We start from the raw sequence: 22,291 nt of genomic DNA, 5'->3' as shown, positions 1-22,291 counted from the left end.
ACTTCAATAGACGTTATCTATTTTTTTAGTACCATACACTTTCCATTTTTATTCAGGTTTGGATGAAAAAACAAAAACCTGTAGTTTGCACAAGGATTTAAATAAAAGAGATTCAACAATGTTAATGTAATTAAATCTGATACAATCATTTACAGTAATCTTATGTGATGTGTGTGTGTGTGGATTGGTTGAAACTGAATTTCTTAAGGGTCCTACTGTTTGAGGGCGGGTAAACTACAGTTTCCTTGAATGGGACCAGCTAAATGTGAAGGTACACGCCAATCAAAACAATAGGTGATGTACCCGTAAAAGTGAATAAATAAAAGTTACTCTCGTGCAGCAGTTGTATGTAATACTGATCGTATACTAGGCAGTCTCTGTTGACAATATGTTTCTGGTTTGTACTCGCAGTCATAAAATCTGAAACGATATATTAACATAAGGAAGGAATGTTGGCTGTACAACGTGTATATACGCGGTAGCCTCGTGACCGAGATTCGAGGAGTCGAGCCGATACCGAACTTTAAGGAAGAAACACGTGTATCTCAAGTGAAAGCTGTCACCGGCATGTTTGCCCGAAATTGCACGTTTCACGGCAGCCCGAGAGTGGCAATTATACACATGACGCGCACACGCGTTGGCTCGACGCTCGGTCCCTCATATATACATACATATATATACCTTTTTTTTTTTTTTTTTATATTCATCATCGCCCCTTAAGGGCTCAGACATGGCTATTTTGACACTATAAAGTGTATTTAGCCATACGTTGGGTTGAACAACAGTAGGGGGAAACGGTAGATAGATCGGTAGGTTTGTTGAAGTACAAATCCCATCCAGAAAAAAACCTCATTCATTGATGAAATTTTTGTCCAGACTGGGATTTGAACCCCGGCCATCAAGATCTGTAGGCAGACACGCTACCGACAGAGCCATCATGTGGCTCACATATATACCTACATACAGTTATTGACTTGCGGAGCTACCGCAATAAATTTTCACGTCGGAAACGGCATGTAATTAAATTTCAGTGACTGGTCGAAAAGTTTTATAACAGGAGTTTCAAAGACTACATTGCATGTACATTTTTTAAACTTTACATCGATTTTTAAGTGTACTTGATACATACGTGTAAGGTGTATAAATTTTGTCTTGAGCAAATTGTCTCTGAACTAATTCAGTATTACGTATTTTAAAATTTTTTGCAGATTATGCTAAGGATACGTATTATCTTGAAAAATTTGAGCAAAATTCAACTAGCCAATACTTGAATTATTGTCATTTTAATATTACTTACCAAAAAACCCAAGGGTATCCCAAAGATGCTCTAGTTTGCCACAAACTTTGTCTGGAGATGAGAAATTTTTTTTTTCGCGCGAAAAAAAGTCAGAACTGAAAGTGAAATATTTTAACCTCTTAACTATCAAAAGTACATCAGAAATTTTTAGAAAGTGAAGCTTTTTTGTTTTTACATTACCCTTGTATGACTCCCAAATTTTAAGTCTTGACTATTAATATGCCTAATATGCAGCAGAATAAATTTAATTATAAAATAGAACAAAAATTGAGGAGCTATTTAGTGAAAAAATATTGTACAGCATGCAGGTCGACAAAAGACTATACCATAAGGATCAGCACGGAGTGAAGAGGTGTTTCTTCACGTTTGAGTTAACATCTTTGTTTACAAGCGGACTATTTTTTTTTCAATCTTTGTCGAAATAATTACTTATACGATTTTGAACAACAATTTTAATTTTACCAATGTGAATAACTCTATTTTCATTATTTTATTGCAAAAAAACTAAATACACCAAAAATCTCGAAGAATGCAGATATGTTTCTGAAACCCTACATATTATTACCACTAATAGGCATTTAAAAAAAAGTTTGATTAACCACATAATATATCAGTACAAACGATCGCTCTCAACATAACTATAACTACGCATCCATATTCATCTTGCACATATGCTGGGATGACAGTAATATTTTGCAAATTACTTAATGACTGGGATATTTGGTACACATCTTTTTGTCTTTTCTCTTTTTTCTCTGAGTGTTTGTAATGTATACAATATGGATACATTTTTGTCTGTTGATTTCAACATATATTTATGATACAAAGTTATTGAAATTTTTAAATAAAATATTATATTGACATCAGTTAACGCGCTTACTATCTACACGGTAATATTTCAAAGTGATGCAGTATCAGTTTTATCTTAAAATAAATATTTTCTGCTGTTGGAGAAGTAGCTAACGCCGAGAAAAAAGGGAGGAGGGAAGCCGGGCTCGTTGTGAGAACTTGTAATTCTACACCAGACAGTATTTTAGCTTTGCCGTAGGGGGAGAATTTCAGAAAGTGACACTTTTTTTTTAACGATACGTGTTTGCTTTGGAATACTAACAGACCTTTTTCTTTGGAAAGTTGGGTTTAAATAGATAAAAAAAAGTGTTAAGTCTTGTCTTTTTTCTCAGAACGTCGTTAGAGACGGGGCGTGGAGGCCATTGATCTTCCCCCCCCCCCTCGTCTACTATTAGTAATATTTAGATCACCGCCTTTGTGTTCCCCTTCCATTAAGTACGTCGTAGATGACGAAGGTCTGTAACGTATTATTAACATAATGGATACCTAACGATTATCACTGCTTTCGTGTCATAATCAATTTATTCTGATCTTGAATGCCGATTTCGATGAACCTTATCTCTAGATCATACTTTTGTTGCTCTTACTATTTTCAGATATTTTCTATAATTTTGATAATGGTAATACAGGAAAATAAATATTAAGTAACAAACCATTTGGTGGTACAGAACGGTGTGAAACTCGTTGATTGCTGTTGATGAGAAATTTACGTTTGTAAGCATATATACAAGCTGAATATATTTCATATATTTTCCTTTAATTACTCAAAATATTCATACTTGTAAGTTCATACATATTTGTCAATAATTTTATATTTACTTAGAATACAACTGTAGGACCGCGAAAATAAATGGCACTTCTTCAGGAAACACCCCAAATATTTGAGCAACAATTTCTCATACCGTTTTCAAAATTCGGAATCCACATTGGTTCCTTTCGCACGAAATCGATACATGGCTCAGTAAAAGTCCGGGTGATGCACATTAGAAGCCGTATCGAAACTCGATGAGCTGATGGGCGCATGCGAGGTATGCGGTAGTTTTCCGTGAGATTGGAATATCGGAAACCACTCATTTATTCCTACAGTCGATCTTTCGCGTGATGTCCATTGGAATTTTAAAATAATTATTTTTAAGATATTTTGACAAATAAGTAGGACTTTTGTACAACCAATACCTTATGTTGCCTTGTACTCTTACTCGTAGTATTTATTCCAAAACGATAATTTTGAGGATACTTTTATTCATTTTACAATTACTTTAGTACAGGGATCAAATAAAATGATTTGGCAAGTATAATTAATTGTAATAAACAAACCAAAGATGTTAATGTGGTGAATTATTTAGGATCGCAGAGTACCTATTTCTTAATACCACGTGACCCATCTTGATAAATCACATAGCGAGTAAAATATCTCACGTTATGTGACAATAAAACTGTTTCCCGCGGGCCCAAAATGCAACTGCCGCTTTGCGCCCTCGGGCCGCTTTGCGCCCTTGTAATCACTTTGGGCCCGCGGGCAGAAAACAGTTTTATGTTTCCTCCGGGCCCAAAGTACTTTTCTGCCCTAGGGTCCAAAGTGATTTACTGGGCGCAAAGTGTGCCCACGGGCGCAAAATTTCACTTTGCGCCCTCGGTAAGAAAAACGTAAAATTAATGAAATAATCAAATTCGTGTACTTTTTTTCTTTTGAATATTTTTCACTGAAGTATTGTTTCTTCAAGCATCTTATCATACTTATTTGCAGATGGTTTTTATCAATGTGTATTTTGGATTCTTCATTTTTTGTTTTAATCCTAATAAAATTTTACACTCCATTTTTTACATGAAGAAACAAAGGGTTTCAAGGATTCTCTTATTTTTTACTTTCTAGTTTTTATTTTAAACCTGTTTGAAGCTCTTACATTTTTTGAAAACTGTTCAAGATTATTAACATAATATTTCAATATAAATCAAATAATTACTAAAGTAATGTTCTTTGGATTTTTCAGTTGTAATCTTTGAACCTATTCAATTGAAACCCACATCAACGGAGTATAATCCAGATTATCCGTTATTTTGAGTTAGCCGTCAAACGAGATTAAAAAATAACTCTACATAGTTTACTGCACCTATGTACATGACTTTCTTATACACGAATCTCTTAAATGAGACGTCACATAAAAATTCATAAGAAAAAAAAAAAAAAAAAAACCATTTCTTTATTTATGTGTATTATGGCGTTATAACTAAAAGTCTTCTTGAAGAAAAGATTTTCACAGTTGGTAAGGGTTTAAAGAATAAATAGGTTAGATCAAGTATATGTAAAGGACAATAAAATATGCAAGCAAAATTTTGTTCTATTGGGTGGTAGGATTGTTTGTTAAGTAACAAAATAAAAGAATGTTATAAAGTAACTACTAAAGTACTAATAACGATTGAGATCGTGTGAAGTGCTTCTAACATCATTATTTCATAACAAAAAAATTAAACTTCTTACGCATGGAAAATCAAAGCATCTTGAGAATTTAATCGCGTAGACAAAAAAGTGAATGAACTAATTTTCTACATTTAAGTTAAAAAAAAAGTTTGGAAAATTTTTTTTCGCAATAGTGTGCGGAAAATGGGTGTTTTCCGCACTGGTATTAGTGTGGAAAATCGATTTTCCCACATAGTGAGCAACAAAGGTGTGCAGCAAAGGTTTTTCCGCACAGTGTGCGGAAAAGGTATGTAGAAAAGGTTTTGCCACACACCGGAAAAAGTTGTGCTACACATTGGAAATTAAAATTCAAACCTATTTCGTACCTATTTTCCTCACACATTGCGAAAAAACTTGTACGCAACTCGTGCGGGACGATTTCCCGCACTCGTGTGATAGACTCGCACTCGTGGCCGGTGACGGTAACTCGTACCTTGCGATCACACTCGTACTACGCACTCGTGTGCTCAACTGGTACTCGTTCCCGTCAACTCCGGCCACTTGTATGAGTCAATCACTACTCGTGCGGGAAATCGTCTTTTCCGCACTTGTTACGTAAATAACTATATTTAATTTAATTTTACAGTTTGAGATAAAACAACTTGGAAAATACAGGGGAATATCTGACAAGTACAACACTTAGCTATTGGCGAATTTGAGTTGATGTGATTGCATGCACGTGAGAAGGTGTTGTTTGCTCCATACAGAACAATTATTCTATTTCCCATTAACAAACCACTGTTTTTCCCTAAAACAATTAACGCTTAGATTTTCATAGCTACGAGTTAAAATAACTACGTTGCAAAAAAAAAAAAAAAATATGACTTGATCAGTACAACGCTCTCAGCGAAAGCGCTTGAACCACTGCAATGTAGTATCGTAAATTTGACATTATATTCGTAATCAGCGACCCCAAGACCTTAAAGGTGATAAATGACTCGGTTCTTTTCTAAAATGTGCGATATTTTATGCCAGGGGGTGGTCAATAAGGGGTGAAGGGGGTAAATTTGCATAAATTTGACATTATATTCGTAATTAATGATCCCAGAAACCCTCTGACTTATTATTTGAAAGAAATATTACTTGAATTTTCGACTTTTGACCATCTTTTTTTGGAATCGGCCACACTCATGTGCACTGGGCAGCGATCTTTTTGAAAGAAAAAAAAAGAAATATATTCGTGGCCAAAGAGACGTCAAGATTCCGTAAAAACACGCGCATTCAAAATTAACCAAGTTTCAATTTATGTAACAATAGATGCATCGTTGGGTATTATATAGTTTCCATTGTGCGTCTCCTTGTTTTTCCCTCGATTCTCCACGGCGCTTTTCTTCCCGAGGAAGCCCCAACACACCACCAACCCGGGCAACACTCCTCCCAGCAGGAGCTCGCAAAACACTCGACCGTGGCTCTGGTCATTTTGCGTCTTCTCGCTACGGGGGTCGCGAACGGGCCACTTGCCCGCGAGACAATGCACCGAACAATGGGATGTACCGAGCGCAGGTGGCGACGAAAATTTTTCCTCGAAAAGCCACACTGGGTGTAGCTCAAACAACCGACCAAATCAGCCGCCCATTGTGCGAGAAAAGCCCAGCACCGCCATCGTCCCGTTAACATCAGCTCGGGTGTGTGTTTGTGTGTGTGTGTGTTTAAGGCTTATTTTCGCAAAAATCATCCCATACACACCTCCCACTCGCGATGTCTCGGCGATTATTGCCGGTAATAGGCGTATCGGTTTTTTGGAAAAATAGTTATTTACGTAACAAGTGCGGAAAAGACGATTTCCCGCACGAGTAGTGATTGACTCACACGTGTGCCGGAGTTGACGGGAACGAGTACCAGTTGAGCACACGAGTGCGTAGCACGAGTCGTAATTGACTCGTACGAGTTACCGTCACCGACCACGAGTGCGAGTCTATCACACGAGTGCGAGAAATCGTCCCGCACGCGTTGCGTACAAGTTTTTTCGCAATGTGTGAGGAAAATAGGTACAAAATAGGTTTGAATTTTGATTTCCAGTGTGTAGCAAAATTTTTTCCGGTGTGTGGCAAAACCTTTTCCACACACCTTTGTCACGCACTATGTAGGAAAATCGATTTTCCAAACTAATACCAGTGCGGAAAACATCAATTTTCCGCACACTATTGCGAATCAGCAGTTTTCCTACGAGTTTGAAAAGTCTCTGTTTGCGAACCGAGAGGTTTGCGGCCCAAGCCGAAGGCGAGGGACGTAACGAGGTTCGTAAAGGAGACTTTTCGAACGAGTTCCGGAAAACTGCTTTTTCGCCCGAGGAAGTACCAGCCTCCCAAAACCACCCGAGGGCGGAAAAATATAATACTTACTGTCCGCGTTCGCACAAAAGCCAATCGTCGATCGACACGCCTGGTAACCCCTCACCTGATCAAGATTTTAATCTCGGAAACCGATCGATCGGATTTCGCGAAATTCCAAACCCATCGCCGGTACACGTGGGATAATGTTGATATCTTTATTCTTAGAACATAATATTTATACACTCGAGGTAAAAGGGGAAGAAAAAAAAAATTCGTAGCGTGCAAAACCCATGCGCGTGTAGCGGACAGCGCTCTGACCGAAAGTAGGAGCAAAAAGAAAAAAAAAATTCGTGCGCGCAATATTAGCTTTCGCGGGGCGTCAGTATCGGATTCCACGAAACCTCTCTGGATGGCTTTGATTTTCGTCGCACCACAACCGGGAGGTACGGGCGAAGGAGAAAAAGAGGGGCGGGCAAGAAAAGGATTCCCTCTTCTCTGGGGTCTTAATTACGGCTGGCGACGTCGGCGCCGTCACCCGCCTCCCTCCGCTGTGTTTTCATCTCTGCGGCGAGACATCAATTCCGCCGACTCGGATTTGTGTATGAAAATGTGCTCGTGAACGCTACATAGGTTGTTTGCGTCCTGAAGCCCATAAAAATGTTGATGGGAGTGATGCAGCCGCTGCGGTCATTTTTCGCCGCCGAGTGCAGAAGGGGGGGTTCGTTGACAATGGCTCTTTGATGATTGTTACTTTCACGAAAGTCACTGAATCGCCGGTACAACTGTTTGCCTTTTTTACTGCTGGTCTTTTACCCCTGGCTGCGAAATTATTATCTTTTTTCTTTTTCTTTTTTTTCATGAGCATTAAACCACGAGTTGTACAGACAAAAAGGTGTGCAATGATAAATATTCGTTTGTTTTCGCAGGAGTGGCATAATATACCATTTTGAAAGTCATCTACAAAAATCGATCTACACGATGAAAATAAATGTTAGTTGTGCTCGTATGATTAAACAAATTGTTTTGGCGAGTATTGCCAGAAGAAATAGACAACGGTTTTTTTAGAGATTTCAAACCAAATTTGAAGTTGTATAATTTTGTCAGTTGTATAAAATTAATTTCACCAAGATATTGAATCCGTAAATATCCGTACACCATGATGTTATTTTAAAATTATTTCTTCTTTCCGCATGTCGAATGTGTACAGATAAAACTAACGGTTGAACAATGACCGACAATTTACGTCCGTATGAGCCAAAAAATCTCCTAAACTTTCCATTCGCGAGACCAGCTGTGTGCAGCGTACAACCACACGTCAACATCCACAGCACCCGTAACTCGTGTTGCCAACGCCCAGCGAGAGCATAGGGAAATTTTTTCTGCCACAACTGCCACTACTCTTATTTCGAGCAAAAAAAAAAAAAAAAAATTGTTGCGATCGCGAAAACGAGAGGCCCAAGCGAGCGCGTTAGGCGCGGTTCTGCGATCCATATCGTCCGAGCCGGTCCGGGACAGTCCAACACGCGGCTGGCCTTTCTCTTTCTCCAGAGCGCGCGAGTGGCCGTATAATACGTACTTATAAAGTCAGTGGACAGGAGCGCGGTGTCTACAAGTAGAAAGTGAGCCCGCGCCTTTGAGAGATAAGGGGGCGCCGTTTTTTCGCTGAGCGCGGCTTTTTACGCTCGGAGCCTTTCCAAGGATATCAAACATACGTGTGTGAATGTTTGTGTGTGCGCGGGTGGGGAGCCGAGAGTTTAAGCGCGACTTTTTTAATCACCGATTTTGACTGTGATATTTTGTGCAATGTATACTCACTGCTTGTATGTAAAGTCATTTCCACAACTGCACATCTAATTACGATTGAACACATGTTACGACTGAATGATGCGTAAGAGATTTTTTTTGCCCGGCACTTTATTTTTAACGGCTAATCGATATTTTTGTTTTAAATATACCCTACATGATTTTTAAGTGACCGGAAGATTTTGTGGCACATAAACTATTTATATAAATACGTACTCTTTTACAAACTCCGATATTAGAAACTGTTTTGTGTCTAATTTATATTCGTATGTTTTGCATCCATCAGTTTCGATTATCGGAAACAGATTTAAAAAAACAAAGCAAAATGACGACTTTAAAAGAAACATTTTTAACTGATAAATTTAAAAACTTAAGCAATAACAAACTTAAATATTAATAAGTGATGGATAAGCGAAAACAAAAGATTTAAAACCCAAAAGAACATAATTGGTCATAGGAATATCAATACATGACTTGTCCCTCCCTCACCCACATTCACGTAGGCATGTACATTCACACATATAGAGATAAAGAAAGGGAGAGCTATTCTTTGAAAATGAGTGTCTTAGAAAAGCTTGTCCCAAAAGGGAGGTGCTCATTAAAATAAATCTTTGTTGTATTGTAAACTGTATCTAGACGGTTAATTACAGTTTTAGATTATAAAAATAATAAAAAAGGATTCATTTACCGGTTCACTGAGTGGCGATTGCAAAATCGTGAAACTCGACATTTCTAGTTTTTTAATGATTTACAAAGATAACTTTGAAATGAAGAATTATTACAACCTTATTTTTAAACATTACATTACTTCATGTTCAGTATTTGACTCTTGCTGTACATTCGCGAAACCACTTGTTTATTGCAAGTATTAATGTTATATTTTGTCACGTACAAAATATGATAATAATCGATGAGATGGTTATTTTATATGTAAAAACATTAAAATTTACAAATTGTGTTGAATACGAATATTTTTTCCCTTGAACTTTTAAACATCTAATCGTAATAAAATCTTGAAAAGTTGTACGTTAGTTTAAAATAAAATGAGTGTAGAACTGGTTACAAAGTTCATGTGTAGTGTGGTACACAAATATGTGCTCTATATGATTTAAATGCTGAATTAATCGATTTGTTGTCGTAATTTTTGTTGGATAACACATAAGAACTTTTAAACGGGTATTTAAATAATATCATATATCTATCTAGTATTAAGGTGTACTTTAATTTTTTAATGAGTTAGTAAAAAAATTTTAATTTATCTGTACAAAAGTTTTGTAAAACACCCATGTAAAAATATTAAATACATGTTTTAGGTGCACTGACGTACTTACATCGAGTCAGTTAATTTACATACTTCAAAATTATCCCAATTAATTAAAAAAATAATATGGATTTACAAAACTACTACAGTTTACCTTCAAAATTACAGGAATTTTTTAAATGAGAATAAACATTTATCATGTAGTATAGTAAATTCATACACAGTTGGTGTACATAGAGTACATAATAAAAATCTTATTTCGATTTTTCATACAACGTTATTGAACAACCAAAGGAATTTCTCTAAGTGATGAAGTAATTTGCCAAAAAAAAATGTTTTTTACCATTGTATTTCTTAAAAAAGCCTGGGAATACACAAAACACTTCAAAATAAATTTTTTCACTTTGGGATGGTTTCAATGAACATTAATTTGATTAAATACAATACTGCAACGACTCTCTTGATACTTGTGTTGAAACACTTTTTTAATTAATGATCAAGGAAAGAAGTGGTTACGTCTTGCAAGCAAAAACGCAGCTGTAACTTTTACGTAAATTTCTTCATGCAAGTAATTCAACATCGCAAACATAAATGTGCGAACGAACATAAAAAGTAATTCGCATAGTTTCAAAGCGACGTTCTTACGTGACTCACCGATAATTACCCGATACAACATACAAAAGACAAGCGTAATTCATACCACCCAACCATAAGCAAGCGCTCGTTGTACTTCCAAACCATTCAGTTAAAGTGTGTATGACGTAGAAAAAAAAAAAAAATATATATATATATATATATATATATATATATATATATATATATATATATATATATCAACAACGTAATACAACCACCTCCTTTTAACTTTAAGCAGCGGCTTATGCAAAATGCGTTCCATTTACTTACGTACACGAATGCTCCCTGTGCATCCAACTACACTGCGCCCAGACGCGCACGCACTCGCGCAATCGCAAATTACCGCGATAATTGCCCCGCCTGTCTGACGACGATCGGGCAGTTGTCCGTTCGGTGAAAAATCACCGCGGCGAGAAAAATAAACGAGGCTTCTCGCTTATTCTCGAATAACACGTTCGCTCGCTGGCAAATGGAAAAGAAAAAAAAAAAATCAAGCGGCATGACGACGATCGACGGTGGACCCGATTACCATGCGACATTGTTCTTCGAGTTTTTGACCGGCCAGCCGCGAGGAAACCGAGTCTCCGATACGCTGGGCAAACCTACACGTCTGCGCCCTTGTTTGCACCGCCGCTTTTGATGAATTTCAAATGGAGTGTCTGCTTGTGTGTTGTGTAACTTTTTTTTTTTTTTCCGTTGGAGATCGAGTTTCGTACGTGAAAGAATGACGTTATTTTTCCCTGGAAAGATAAAAGAAGTTGTTGACGTTAGAAAGTCGGATCTATTGTGTCTGGATGATTATTATTCATTCCATTCACGACAGTATATTTTATATACCTGACATTTTAATTTTTACCATTTTTACGCGCTGTTAAGTGCATAAGATCCTTTGACAAATAACTTTTTTAACTAGCATTGAAATTAATGAATATTTCAATGTACTATCATAAATTATTATAACATTACTTTACTAATATTTATGTGGATTATACTATTTAAATTAATGAGTTTTACAATAGCTTTTACGTATAATTTTTTTAAATTGTAAACTTATTAAAATACATAATTGTCTTGAAACTGGGTGAAATTTTCTGCTTTTTAAAGGAAAATCTTAAATTTCATAACTTTAATCAGATGGTCTGAATGGCCAAGGCTTTGTAGGAGCTCAGGTAGAATTTACCGGCCCCGCAGAACGTTGTGTGCGTGCGGACTTTTTTCTTTGTAAACGACGTATAAGTGCTGCGTTGGACTTGGGAGATTTTAGCTTATTAGAGGGGGCAGAAGTTTCAAAGCGTGTATTACTGGTTTTTTGGAGTTCTACTTTTTTTTCGATGTATAATGATTCGATGAAAAACGCGTCATGGATTGATTGGCGTGTTCCATAGTCCGGGAGCCAGGGTACTTTTCGGAGCCGATGGAGGTCCATGGCTGCACCAAAGTTTTTTTTATGTATTTTGATGCGCTGAATCCGATTTTCGAAGGTGCTTGGCTGTAAAGTTGGCCGATTAATTGTTATAAACATTTTTTATAAACAAATAAGAAATTTTTTTTAGATTCTTTGGCCAATTTTAAGATAAAAAGTATTCTTGTCATTTTTTTGTAAAACCCTTCGTTTACGAGTAAAAAATTCACGAAGTTTCGAAAAACAGGATTTTTCACGAAATTCGACCATGCGTTGCACATTCATTAATGCTCATTTTTTAATCCAACACGGCTTAAAACTTTCGTATAATATAGTACTACAATAATATAAAATGAGCTATGTATGATTTGAATTGGATTTTTATCTAGCAATGCCTCATCGTTAGGTCATTACGCGCTTACGCGGTAAGTATGTACTGGAGACCACGCATGAGAGTTCATTATGTTTATTTATAAAGAGCTGCATTTAAACTTTCTTCCGATATTTTCACTCCTTATTTAAATGTCTAAGGATGCACATCATAAAAATTGTTAGGTAGCATATTGTTAAACAATTTGTTTAAACAAAAATTTTCTTTTATTTTTGAAAAAAAATTTTTTTTATTTATCTATCATGTTTTTAGCAACAAAAATCTAATAAATGCATAAATAATTGCCAATAACCCAAATATCTGCGTTATCTACAATTTGTACATTTTACAACATGAAGCATTTAGGTGACATATTAACTTAAATTAACTGAATTCTTAGTTTCAGTTTATCATTTGCATTACATAAACTTGTTTTACTACTTACCCTTTTTCCTTTTTACAGTAGAATATCGGAAGAAAGTTTAAATGCAGCTCTTTATAAATAAACATAATGAACTCTCATGCGTGGTCTCCAGTACATACTTACCGCGTAAGCGCGTAATGACCTAACGATGAGGCATTGCTAGATAAAAATCCAATTCAAATCATACATAGCTCATTTTATATTATTGTAGTACTATATTATACGAAAGTTTTAAGCCGTGTTGGATTAAAAAATGAGCATTAATGAATGTGCAACGCATGGTCGAATTTCGTGAAAAATCCTGTTTTTCGAAAATTCGTGAATTTTTTACTCGTAAACGAAGGGTTTTACAAAAAAATGACAAGAATACTTTTTATCTTAAAATTGGCCAAAGAATCTAAAAAAAATTTCTTATTTGTTTATAAAAAATGTTTATAACAATTAATCGGCCAACTTTACAGCCAAGCACCTTCGAAAATCGGATTCAGCGCATCAAAATACATAAAAAAAACTTTGGTGCAGCCATGGACCTCCATCGGCTCCGAAAAGTACCCTGGCTCCCGGACTATGGAACACGCCAATCAATCCATGACGCGTTTTTCATCGAATCATTATACATCGAAAAAAAAGTAGAACTCCAAAAAACCAGTAATACACGCTTTGAAACTTCTGCCCCCTCTAATAAGCTAAAATCTCCCAAGTCCAACGCAGCACTTATACGTCGTTTACAAAGAAAAAAGTCCGCACGCACACAACGTTCTGCGGGGCCGGTAAATTCTACCTGAGCTCCTACAAAGCCTTGGCCATTCAGACCATCTGATTATCGCTAATGGCGTTAGCTCTACGGTGTCCCCAAAATACCGCAGCCAATCTGTCGAGGTATCCGGTGGCGTTTCCGAGAATAGGAACTTTTTTTTTTTTTTTTTTTTTTTTCTTGCATGACGTGATCTCCACGCTCCCCATTGTAATACCCCCGTTGACCAAACCATTACCGACAGCGAATTTCGCGTGCAATCATAGTGTCTCTTCGGATGATGGTTCATGCAAAAAGTGATTTTCTTACGAAAAATCTGAAACTTGAGATGATACGAAGTGTTAATACTGCCACTCACAAGTGGCTAACGTTTCCAAAAAAATTTAGCGTGTTTTGCTCAAAATTGTGACTTTACATTCGGATATCTTTGCATGAAATCTTAAGGGCACTTTAAAAAAAAAAGAAGTACTCACTTTAATTATGAACTGCAAAAATTTAATGACCATTGTTTCCCGCGATTATCTCAATAACATACCCTATAAATATTACGCACCATATTTTTCATAAGATCGAAAATACATTATGTCACGTGTCATTTTGAAGGCACCCCAATTCGCTATGCTTAAAAAAAATTGCCCCCAACTATTTACGTTTTTTGTGACTGCAAAAGTTATGGGGCTTAAGAAAAAACTTCTCTTTTCCGGAACTTCCCTCCACCTGCAACTGCTGTATACATATACCTATACACCCAGAATCGGTATACAAAAAAGGTATTGCACGCGCTAACTCGACAATATCGGTGCACACAGATATAATATATACGTGCAGCACATACCGAGCAAGTACTCCGTACAAGAGCCCATAAACAAATCCAGAACAAAGAAACTGCTCCGGCGGCTCCGCCCACGTATTATGACGATACGCGCAGCTTCAGGGCGCGCCAAAAATGAAAGCGTCTCCGCCGGTGTTGGCTCTCCGTCCTTCTCCGTTTGCATCTGTTTTGCAGTACTTGTACATGCACGGTAGAAAAAAGGAGATCACGCGCGCGTGGGAGGCGTCGCCCGTCGCCCATGTTATACATATATACTCACAGTGGACAGTAAAAGGGCCACGTGCCGAGGTAACTTTTGACATTCAGGTATGCGTGCGTGTGTGTGTGTGTACGTACTCGAGCATTCATATCGGACGGTGGACAGCCGCACCCACGCGCGCCACTTAAATTATTTATGCGCGGGGTACACATGCATATTCACGTTAATAAGAAAGAAAGCCAACGGGCGATCGAGCAAGACGGACGTACATGTGTGGACGCAGACTCCGAGACGGGCGGACTTATCGTGTAACCATATATATTTATATACATATAAACATCAGGAGTCTCGGCGAGAGAGTCGCGATCGAGTCGGTGATGGTTATACTTACCGATTTCCGAGCCAGACATTCGATTGGAGGAAGGAACCGCATAAGTGTTATACTTGCGTTGGTCGGTACTGCGGTATATTGATTGCACTCGAACAAACGCCGATGAGTGCAGTGTTCGTACGAAAAACTGGCCCTTCTGGATTAGGCGAGGGGATAATATATGTGCAGCATTAATATGCATATACGCGTCACAGCTGGTTGGTCAGTTTTCTGGAGGAGTTAATAAGGAAAGGATTTGGAGGATCGACTCGAGAGTTGTTATCCGATATGTCGAATTAGTATACCACGGGTATGGCGTTTAAGACGAGCTTTTAGTTCCGACCGAATTGGGCTTTTTTCACTAATGTAGTGCCACTCTCGCACGATTGTAAATACCTTCCGTCTTGGGGGTGCTTTGTGAAAATTAGTATAGGACTATTGATTCTTCGTGCATAGACCGTAAATCTCGCGTGGTCGTACTCGGTATAATACGACGCTTATCTGGACGAAACGCCATACTACCGCTTACACATAGTATCCAAAAGCTTCGAGATAAAGCACGCAGATGCCTTCAAGTCGAACGACGACGTCCGACGAACGTCATTGTCCGAAGAAACACGAAACTGACGAGTTAATCTGCCAGCCTTCCTCCTGTGTAGACGAACCTCTCCTGCTCCTTCTCCTCGGCCAATTTTTCAATAATCCCCTTTGGCATTAGTAACTCGAGAGAGATGGAACCCGTCGCATATACATTATGTGGTAGGTGTGTCTATTCTCCGCCTCGATGCTCTGGCACGACAATAAGAACCCATTGGCCGTTACACACGCAGACGCGCGTACTTTTACGACAATAGACAAAGTATAGGAAAGAAACATCTAGGTACAGAGGAACGAGTAAGTTGATACGCATATATAATACGTGCATACAGATACGGGGCTGTATATGTACGATAAAGGGGAACAGCTCTTGATAATGCGCTCGATACGTATACTTAAGTATATACATATGTATCAGTACACGCGAGACGGAAGAAGGCTCTGTAGCTTGGGTGGAGGATAAATCTTACCTTTACCGCACGGCCTCACCTTGTACATGTATACAGGTATTGTACGTGTGTGTGCGCACTATTATTTTTCCTGGACCAAATACCTATACACACATCGTGGAGGTCTCTCCTTTGCAAGAGTGTGTGTGTGCGTGTGTGTGTGGCAACAAAAGAGATACCAGAGGACGATATGCAGCGCGAACCAGATTGTATCTGCCTTTATTTTCTTAGCTTATCTCTAAGTCACGAGGGCAGAGAAAGAGAGACTATGTGCGTTTAAATATGTGTATGCTTGCAAATAACACAACGGTTTTTTTTTTTTTTTTATAAAATAAATACCTACTAACATAGTGTATTTATTTTTAGGCTTTATTGTAATCGAGCACATATAAATAAAAAAATTTTGAAATATAATTATATTTGGTCAATAGATTTCAAATAATGTGGTTGAAATACAAATGTATTTGATGAAAGTATTTTAATTTATTTAATGAAATACATGTGTATTTTAAATAATTCACTACAAACATAATTGTATTTAAAACTTTTTATTTAAAATACTTCATTAATTAATTGTATTTCAAATATTTAAATTAAATACTTGACTTAATACATTTGTATTTGATTAAATAATTAAAGTAATAGAGTCAAATACAAGTATAATTTTTCAACATTTTTTAATTGAAAACAGAGCTGTCCTAGACAAATTGCGTTACCATGAAATTCAAAGCTTACATTTTTTGTCATTCTATGGCCATATCTGAACGTTGTATATAATGATTCAAAGAAAAATCAGTACTATGAAATCTTGTCTGTTAGTATTACCCAAACCCAATCACATACAATTTTTGTAAAAGATCCTGAGGTGAATTCATTGCTAGATATATGTTGTATGAGGGTGTGCGGTGTGTAGTTTTTTTGTTCTCGTCATAAGTACTCACAATCCTTATGTAATATTAAAACTCTTATGTATGATACCTCTTATGTAATATTAAAACACAAACATGTATACGTACACATTAATTTTGAGTCTTAACTTATGAGGATAAATGTTTATAATTTATTATTTTTATATGAAATTTTTGTTTTAAAACCATTATAAAGCGTTTTTAAGCTAAAAATTGTACGGAGCTACTTTTAGATCTGAAGGTTTTATGTTCTATACAAAAAAAATTCTGATACTGGATGACATCATTCAATTAATAAATCTCTGTCAAGCTCAGCACTTTTATGTACATACATATGAACAGTTATATGAACTTGAACCGTAGGAGATTAGTAAAACTAACGCTTTTATAACCTCTTAGCGTATATATATGCATAAGTATGTAAGAAAATGACTGTTCGCATACCGCCACACATTGCGGGTTGATGAGCAAGCTACGTAGCAACAATTTGAATTAAATGAGTTATATTGATACTTATATGAAGCAGCTTATATAATAGATGCAACGTATATAAATTAAGAGATAATATAAATTAAAGAAGAAAATATGCGTTTATAAATTAAAATTTGAATAAACTTAAAGAGAAAAGTATTAAAATTTAAAAATACGATGATTTTTTATGAAACATAAAATCAAATTTTATCAACTAATTTAATTAATTAATTAACTTAAATAAATCATCCGAAGAATGTAGACGAATAAATGATCCAAAGAATGTAGACGAAGACCAAAGTATCTATGAGCCAATTCTCATCAATTCTATTCGCTATGTGTACAATTTTGAAGCAGCGCCATCCTAGGGAAAAACGAGAACTATTGGTCTGGCACAGCAGAAGGCAATATTCGCGATATGTGCTTGATACCAATAGGAACACAGCACCTCGATTGATACACGAAAGGTTCTGTGTTTATTATATCATGAATTAATACAATGTCTCAAGTGGTACAATCCTATGTGAATAACTAAAGACAAAATTTGTACTACAAGCACTATAAGCGCTTGAGTATTACTTCAACACAAGTCCGTGTACTGTGTGATACGAGATATATTTTATTAGTTTGCAATGCAGTCAACACAGACCTCCTCTGACCAATCAAAGAGCTCCGTTAGCCCTATACCGGCGTGTTCACACAGTATGTACACACGTTCATACGATACGCTTTGAGGATCAGACCCCAGCTAAAAACTCTAAGAAATACACAGTATCTAATGTATTTCACTGCGTTTTTTAATGAACATGTCTGAGTAAAATATTTACATGCTACTCATAATTTTATTAAAAATTTAACCCCTAGAATGGTTGTCGATGTATAAACACATAACTTTCTAATTATAGTAATGCTTAGCAGTCTGCTAGCAGAAGACAAACATATCGTTTAGTTTCACATATTAGCACATCAGGTATTGCTGAGATCGCTTTTTCAGCTTGTGCACGTAGCGAATACCTGTCAAAGATGTACTGGTCCTTCAGGTATCAGATGGAGGGCAGCATACCATTATATTAACGAAGAATGTGGTTTTTTTACTAAAACAATCGTGTGCTGCCCTCCTCCAGATACCTGGAGGACGAATGCATCTTTGACGTATTTTGAATTAATTAATTCAGGCTCGTATATATCTTTCTCTTTACCAGTTCCTAACTGACCTTCCGAGCCCATGCCCCAGGCATAGAGTGTTCCTGAAAAAAATTGTCGAGATTAATTTGTTATCGTATATTCTAGACATTAATTTTTATTTCGCATACTATAATTAGACTTACCAGTATTTGTGACGGCAAACGACTGTGCAGTACCAGCTGCCACGTCAATACACTTTAAGTTTTCCAGCTTGGGCACTGGCATCAGCTCCTGAGCATCCTCGCATAGGCTCCCAAGGCCTAATCTTCCGTATTCCTTACGCCCGATTGTATAAACTCGTCCTTTATCGTTCACAGCAACAGTGTGATGCTGACCTGAGCTGATTTGCATCCATCTGTGTCTGCTGAATGTGTTGGAAACCTTAGGGTGTAAGGTTCTATCACATCCTTTGAGACCTAAAATTAAATGAAAAATAAGTTATTCGAATCAGGTCAAACATTTATTTTAAAAATTTTCTTATAAAAACTAACATACCGATCTGGTTATAATTGTTAAGTCCGCAAACGTACAGGTCGCCATTCCCTGCTTCAGCGAACGTGGAAAAGCTTCCAGCCCAGATATTTTTAATACTGATATTCTTTTTTATGTTAAAGTGGACTTTCTCTGGGGTGAGGAGTTGGTCCTTTCCTCGTCTTGTGTGTCGGTCCACTTTTCTTATGGAAACTCTGCCGAGCTGGCCCTGCTCAGCACATCCCAGTGTGAACACTGTCCCAGTGTTATCGAGTAGCACAAGATGGTCCGAACCAGATGATATTTTCAGAAATTTTTTATTTGGAAGTATGTTAGTCGGAGTCTCTTCTTTTTTTCTCGTCACCAGCCCTAATGTTCCATGCGAATCCTACAAAGTGAAATCATGTGACAATTGATTAAAATGCTTATTACTGCTACCTGAATTATTAGTTCTTAGTTTTTTTCATTATAAATTAACAAGCTTTCTCTTACCCAAAATGCTCCCCAACAATAAACCCTCCCATCTTCAAGGAGAGCGGCACTATGGGAATCACCCGCGGTTACTTGTAAAGCCCGCGCAGGTAACTCTACAAATCCCGGGGTAGATTCTCCACACTCTGTAGTGTCTCTCCCCAATGCCCCTTCGTCGTTGCAACCAAAAGTTGCAACGCGACCATCTTTGGTGAGGATTATGTTATGCATGCCTCCTCCAGCAATGGAAATTACATCTGTTAATTGCGAGACTTCCGTGAATCTTGTTTTTTCTAGGACTTCCTCTCCTAGTCCCAGCTGGCCAGTGTCCCCTTGGCCACATGTAAGTGTCGCACCACAAGTGCTCCCTTGTCGGCGGATCTCTTTAGCTACTGGATCTAAAAAATGTGAATTATCATTATCTGGGGAGTACTAGATTTTTGTTCGTCATTAATTTCACGGGACAGATTTATGGGCTTATAATGTTTGATTAACTTGTAACTTTTTACATTAGTTCGATCTAGAAAATTGTGTGAAAAACTGCATCCACGATATTATGGCAACCACAAAAAAATCCTGCGATATGGTTCAAAATGTGCAAAAAACTAGAATTCACGTACCCTCAATCTCCAATATTTCTTGCTTTTTTTTACAAGTCCTAGCCCGTTTTACGGGTATGGCTGACTTGTCTTGTGGTACTGAAGACTTTCGTTTAAGTGTGACTTTTTTTTTCGGTGGCACTGTTGAGAAATAGATAATTAAAGGGTTATTTATTTATACTCGAATGAATAATAAAGCAACAAAAATAGCATATGTGTATGGTAATAGGTTTAAAAAATTAATTATCTATTTAATATAGAAGTTAACACAGTTGCGAAAGACCTTTCGAAGCTATGTCATTGAGCCAGTTGAACCATGATAGTAAGCTTGTTACACAGTTTCTTAAAAAGCAACTGTTACCTATTTGTGCTTTTCTACTGTTTGTAAGCTATTTAGTAACGCATATTATTGTCTAATATTAGTTTAGGTTCCAAAAGTACAAAAAACAATCACGTGTTTGAAGATCACGTGGGATTGCCGTTGTTAGGTTTCAAGTATAGGATAAGGATTGTTCGCTACCACAAGATTTGTGAATATATTAGAGCATCCATGTACCTATACTCTTCTTTTTTATCGTGTATGTATTAAAATCTATCATATAAATCGCAATATAAAAATGCTTATTAGAAAACCTAAATCAAAGTTTAATCAGCGTGGGCGACCAGATGCATTCTTTATCGTATCTTTCAAGGAGATCGGTTTCTTAACAATTTTTTTTCTATATTATAGTACTCTACGTCCGGCTCCTTTAATAAGGGCACTACTATAAGCACTTAGCACTTGGGAAAGGGACAAGGAAAGGAATGGGAAGCCTCTCATTACTGGGAGGGGGGTAGGGGAAAATTAGGCAATTTGCTACGAGAAGGTAGCCCTAAAAACTCTCCTCGAGGAGAATTTCGTGATGAAAAAGCACATGTGAAAAATCACAGAGAGACTTGCCTGAAAAGTCGCACTGACCGGGAATCGAACCACGGTCTCCCGCATGCCAACCCACGACCTAGCCAACTGAGCCACTGCGCGCTCCTCAACAATTTTAAGTAATATTTGTTTCAAATAATCCTAGTAACTTTTATTGGTGTGAGAGTATTGGATCAAAATACCTAGACCTACATACTCAAATTTCTGAGGTAAGGTCAAAAGTTTCAGGCGAAGTGGCTCTGGCAAGCGTAGCGAGAGAATTAGTCCAGTGGTATTTTGGCGTAGTTTAGAAGATTAGAAAATTTTAGTGGGTAACGCACGCCTTTTTCAAAATCGATCAACGCAAATTCTCTGCAAGGAAGTACAGTTATCTGCGATTTGAGTAAGAGTTACACTGCAAGATAGTATGAGTGCGTGTGTGCATTGGACTCTGAAAGACGTTCTATCGTGAAAATTGTACCTAACTTAAATGAAAAGAGTAGAGTCTTAAAGTGTGACCTTGAAGTGAAGGTGCAAGGCGTGACGCGCTTGGCAGCGTGATCATCCACCGCGAGACCTGTGATTAGTTTAATGGGCCGTATTCTAGACCTATATTCCTGGTGTTCCATGATTAGTGGCTAATGGAAGTGACAAGGGTGAGTGGTTTTCTAGAGTGTGGTGAGCTGATTTGGAAATGACGGTTGAATTGCATTAATACTTGTGCTGCAGCGTGTTTAGTTTTAAACCGACGAATTCTCATACTTGAGGTAACAAAGCTCTCTTAGCGCTAAATAAAAGGGTCCTTGCGACCTTTCGTGTGCGATAAATATGTAATTATTAACAATATAATATTTTCAATAATACGTGTAAATACTATATCTCTCTCTAAAGACACTTTTCTGTAATTTTGTCTCTCTTTAGAAACAATTTTCTGTCTATGTATTATTCCTTTTTCTTTGCTTACGAAAAGTGTCGGCTTGCCCAGGCTTTCTCTCCATCTTTTTATGTCTAGACATGCTCAGTCTTTTACCCGCAAATAAGCAACGAACTTTACTTATCCGTCCTTGTTGTTGTTGTACTGTCATTTGATACTAACGTAACATGCTCACCAGAAAATAGACAATAAGTATCGCAAATCATGTGAACTTAACTCAATATAATTTAACAATTTGAAGGAGACTAAGAAATCATAAAAAAAGTAAATAATAGTTGTCTCATGATTTAAAAAACCTTTAATTTTATAATAGCCAATCACAGTGTATCTTGTGGCTCGGGTTACTATAATTTTGATATAGCTAAGTACAGCAGTGTCAG

The 22,291-nt window shown here is 37.1% G+C and overlaps 1 protein-coding gene across 1 annotated transcript; it reads right to left on the bottom strand.

Annotated features, from left to right (window-relative positions):
- Window positions 1-18,310: 18,310 nt before the first annotated feature.
- LOC149373679 (regulator of chromosome condensation-like) lies at window positions 18,311-21,606 on the bottom strand. Its single transcript, XM_089596073.1, has 6 exons — window positions 21,459-21,606; window positions 20,101-20,220; window positions 19,502-19,878; window positions 19,034-19,397; window positions 18,682-18,954; window positions 18,311-18,600 (listed from the first exon to the last, which is right to left on the bottom strand). Exons 1-6 carry the CDS (start codon window positions 21,604-21,606, stop codon window positions 18,419-18,421), a joined length of 1,464 nt encoding a protein of 487 aa, XP_089452199.1. The 3' UTR covers window positions 18,311-18,418.
- Window positions 21,607-22,291: the final 685 nt, after the last annotated feature.

The sequence above is a fragment of the Copidosoma floridanum genome, unplaced genomic scaffold, assembly GCF_036245765.1.
Source record: "Copidosoma floridanum isolate Cflo_tuat_1 unplaced genomic scaffold, Cflo_Japanese_pri ptg000029l, whole genome shotgun sequence".
NCBI classification, from domain to species: domain Eukaryota; kingdom Metazoa; phylum Arthropoda; class Insecta; order Hymenoptera; family Encyrtidae; genus Copidosoma; species Copidosoma floridanum.
The sequence above is the reverse complement of the archived record's forward strand: the minus strand, read 5'-3'. Positions and strand labels throughout refer to the sequence as shown.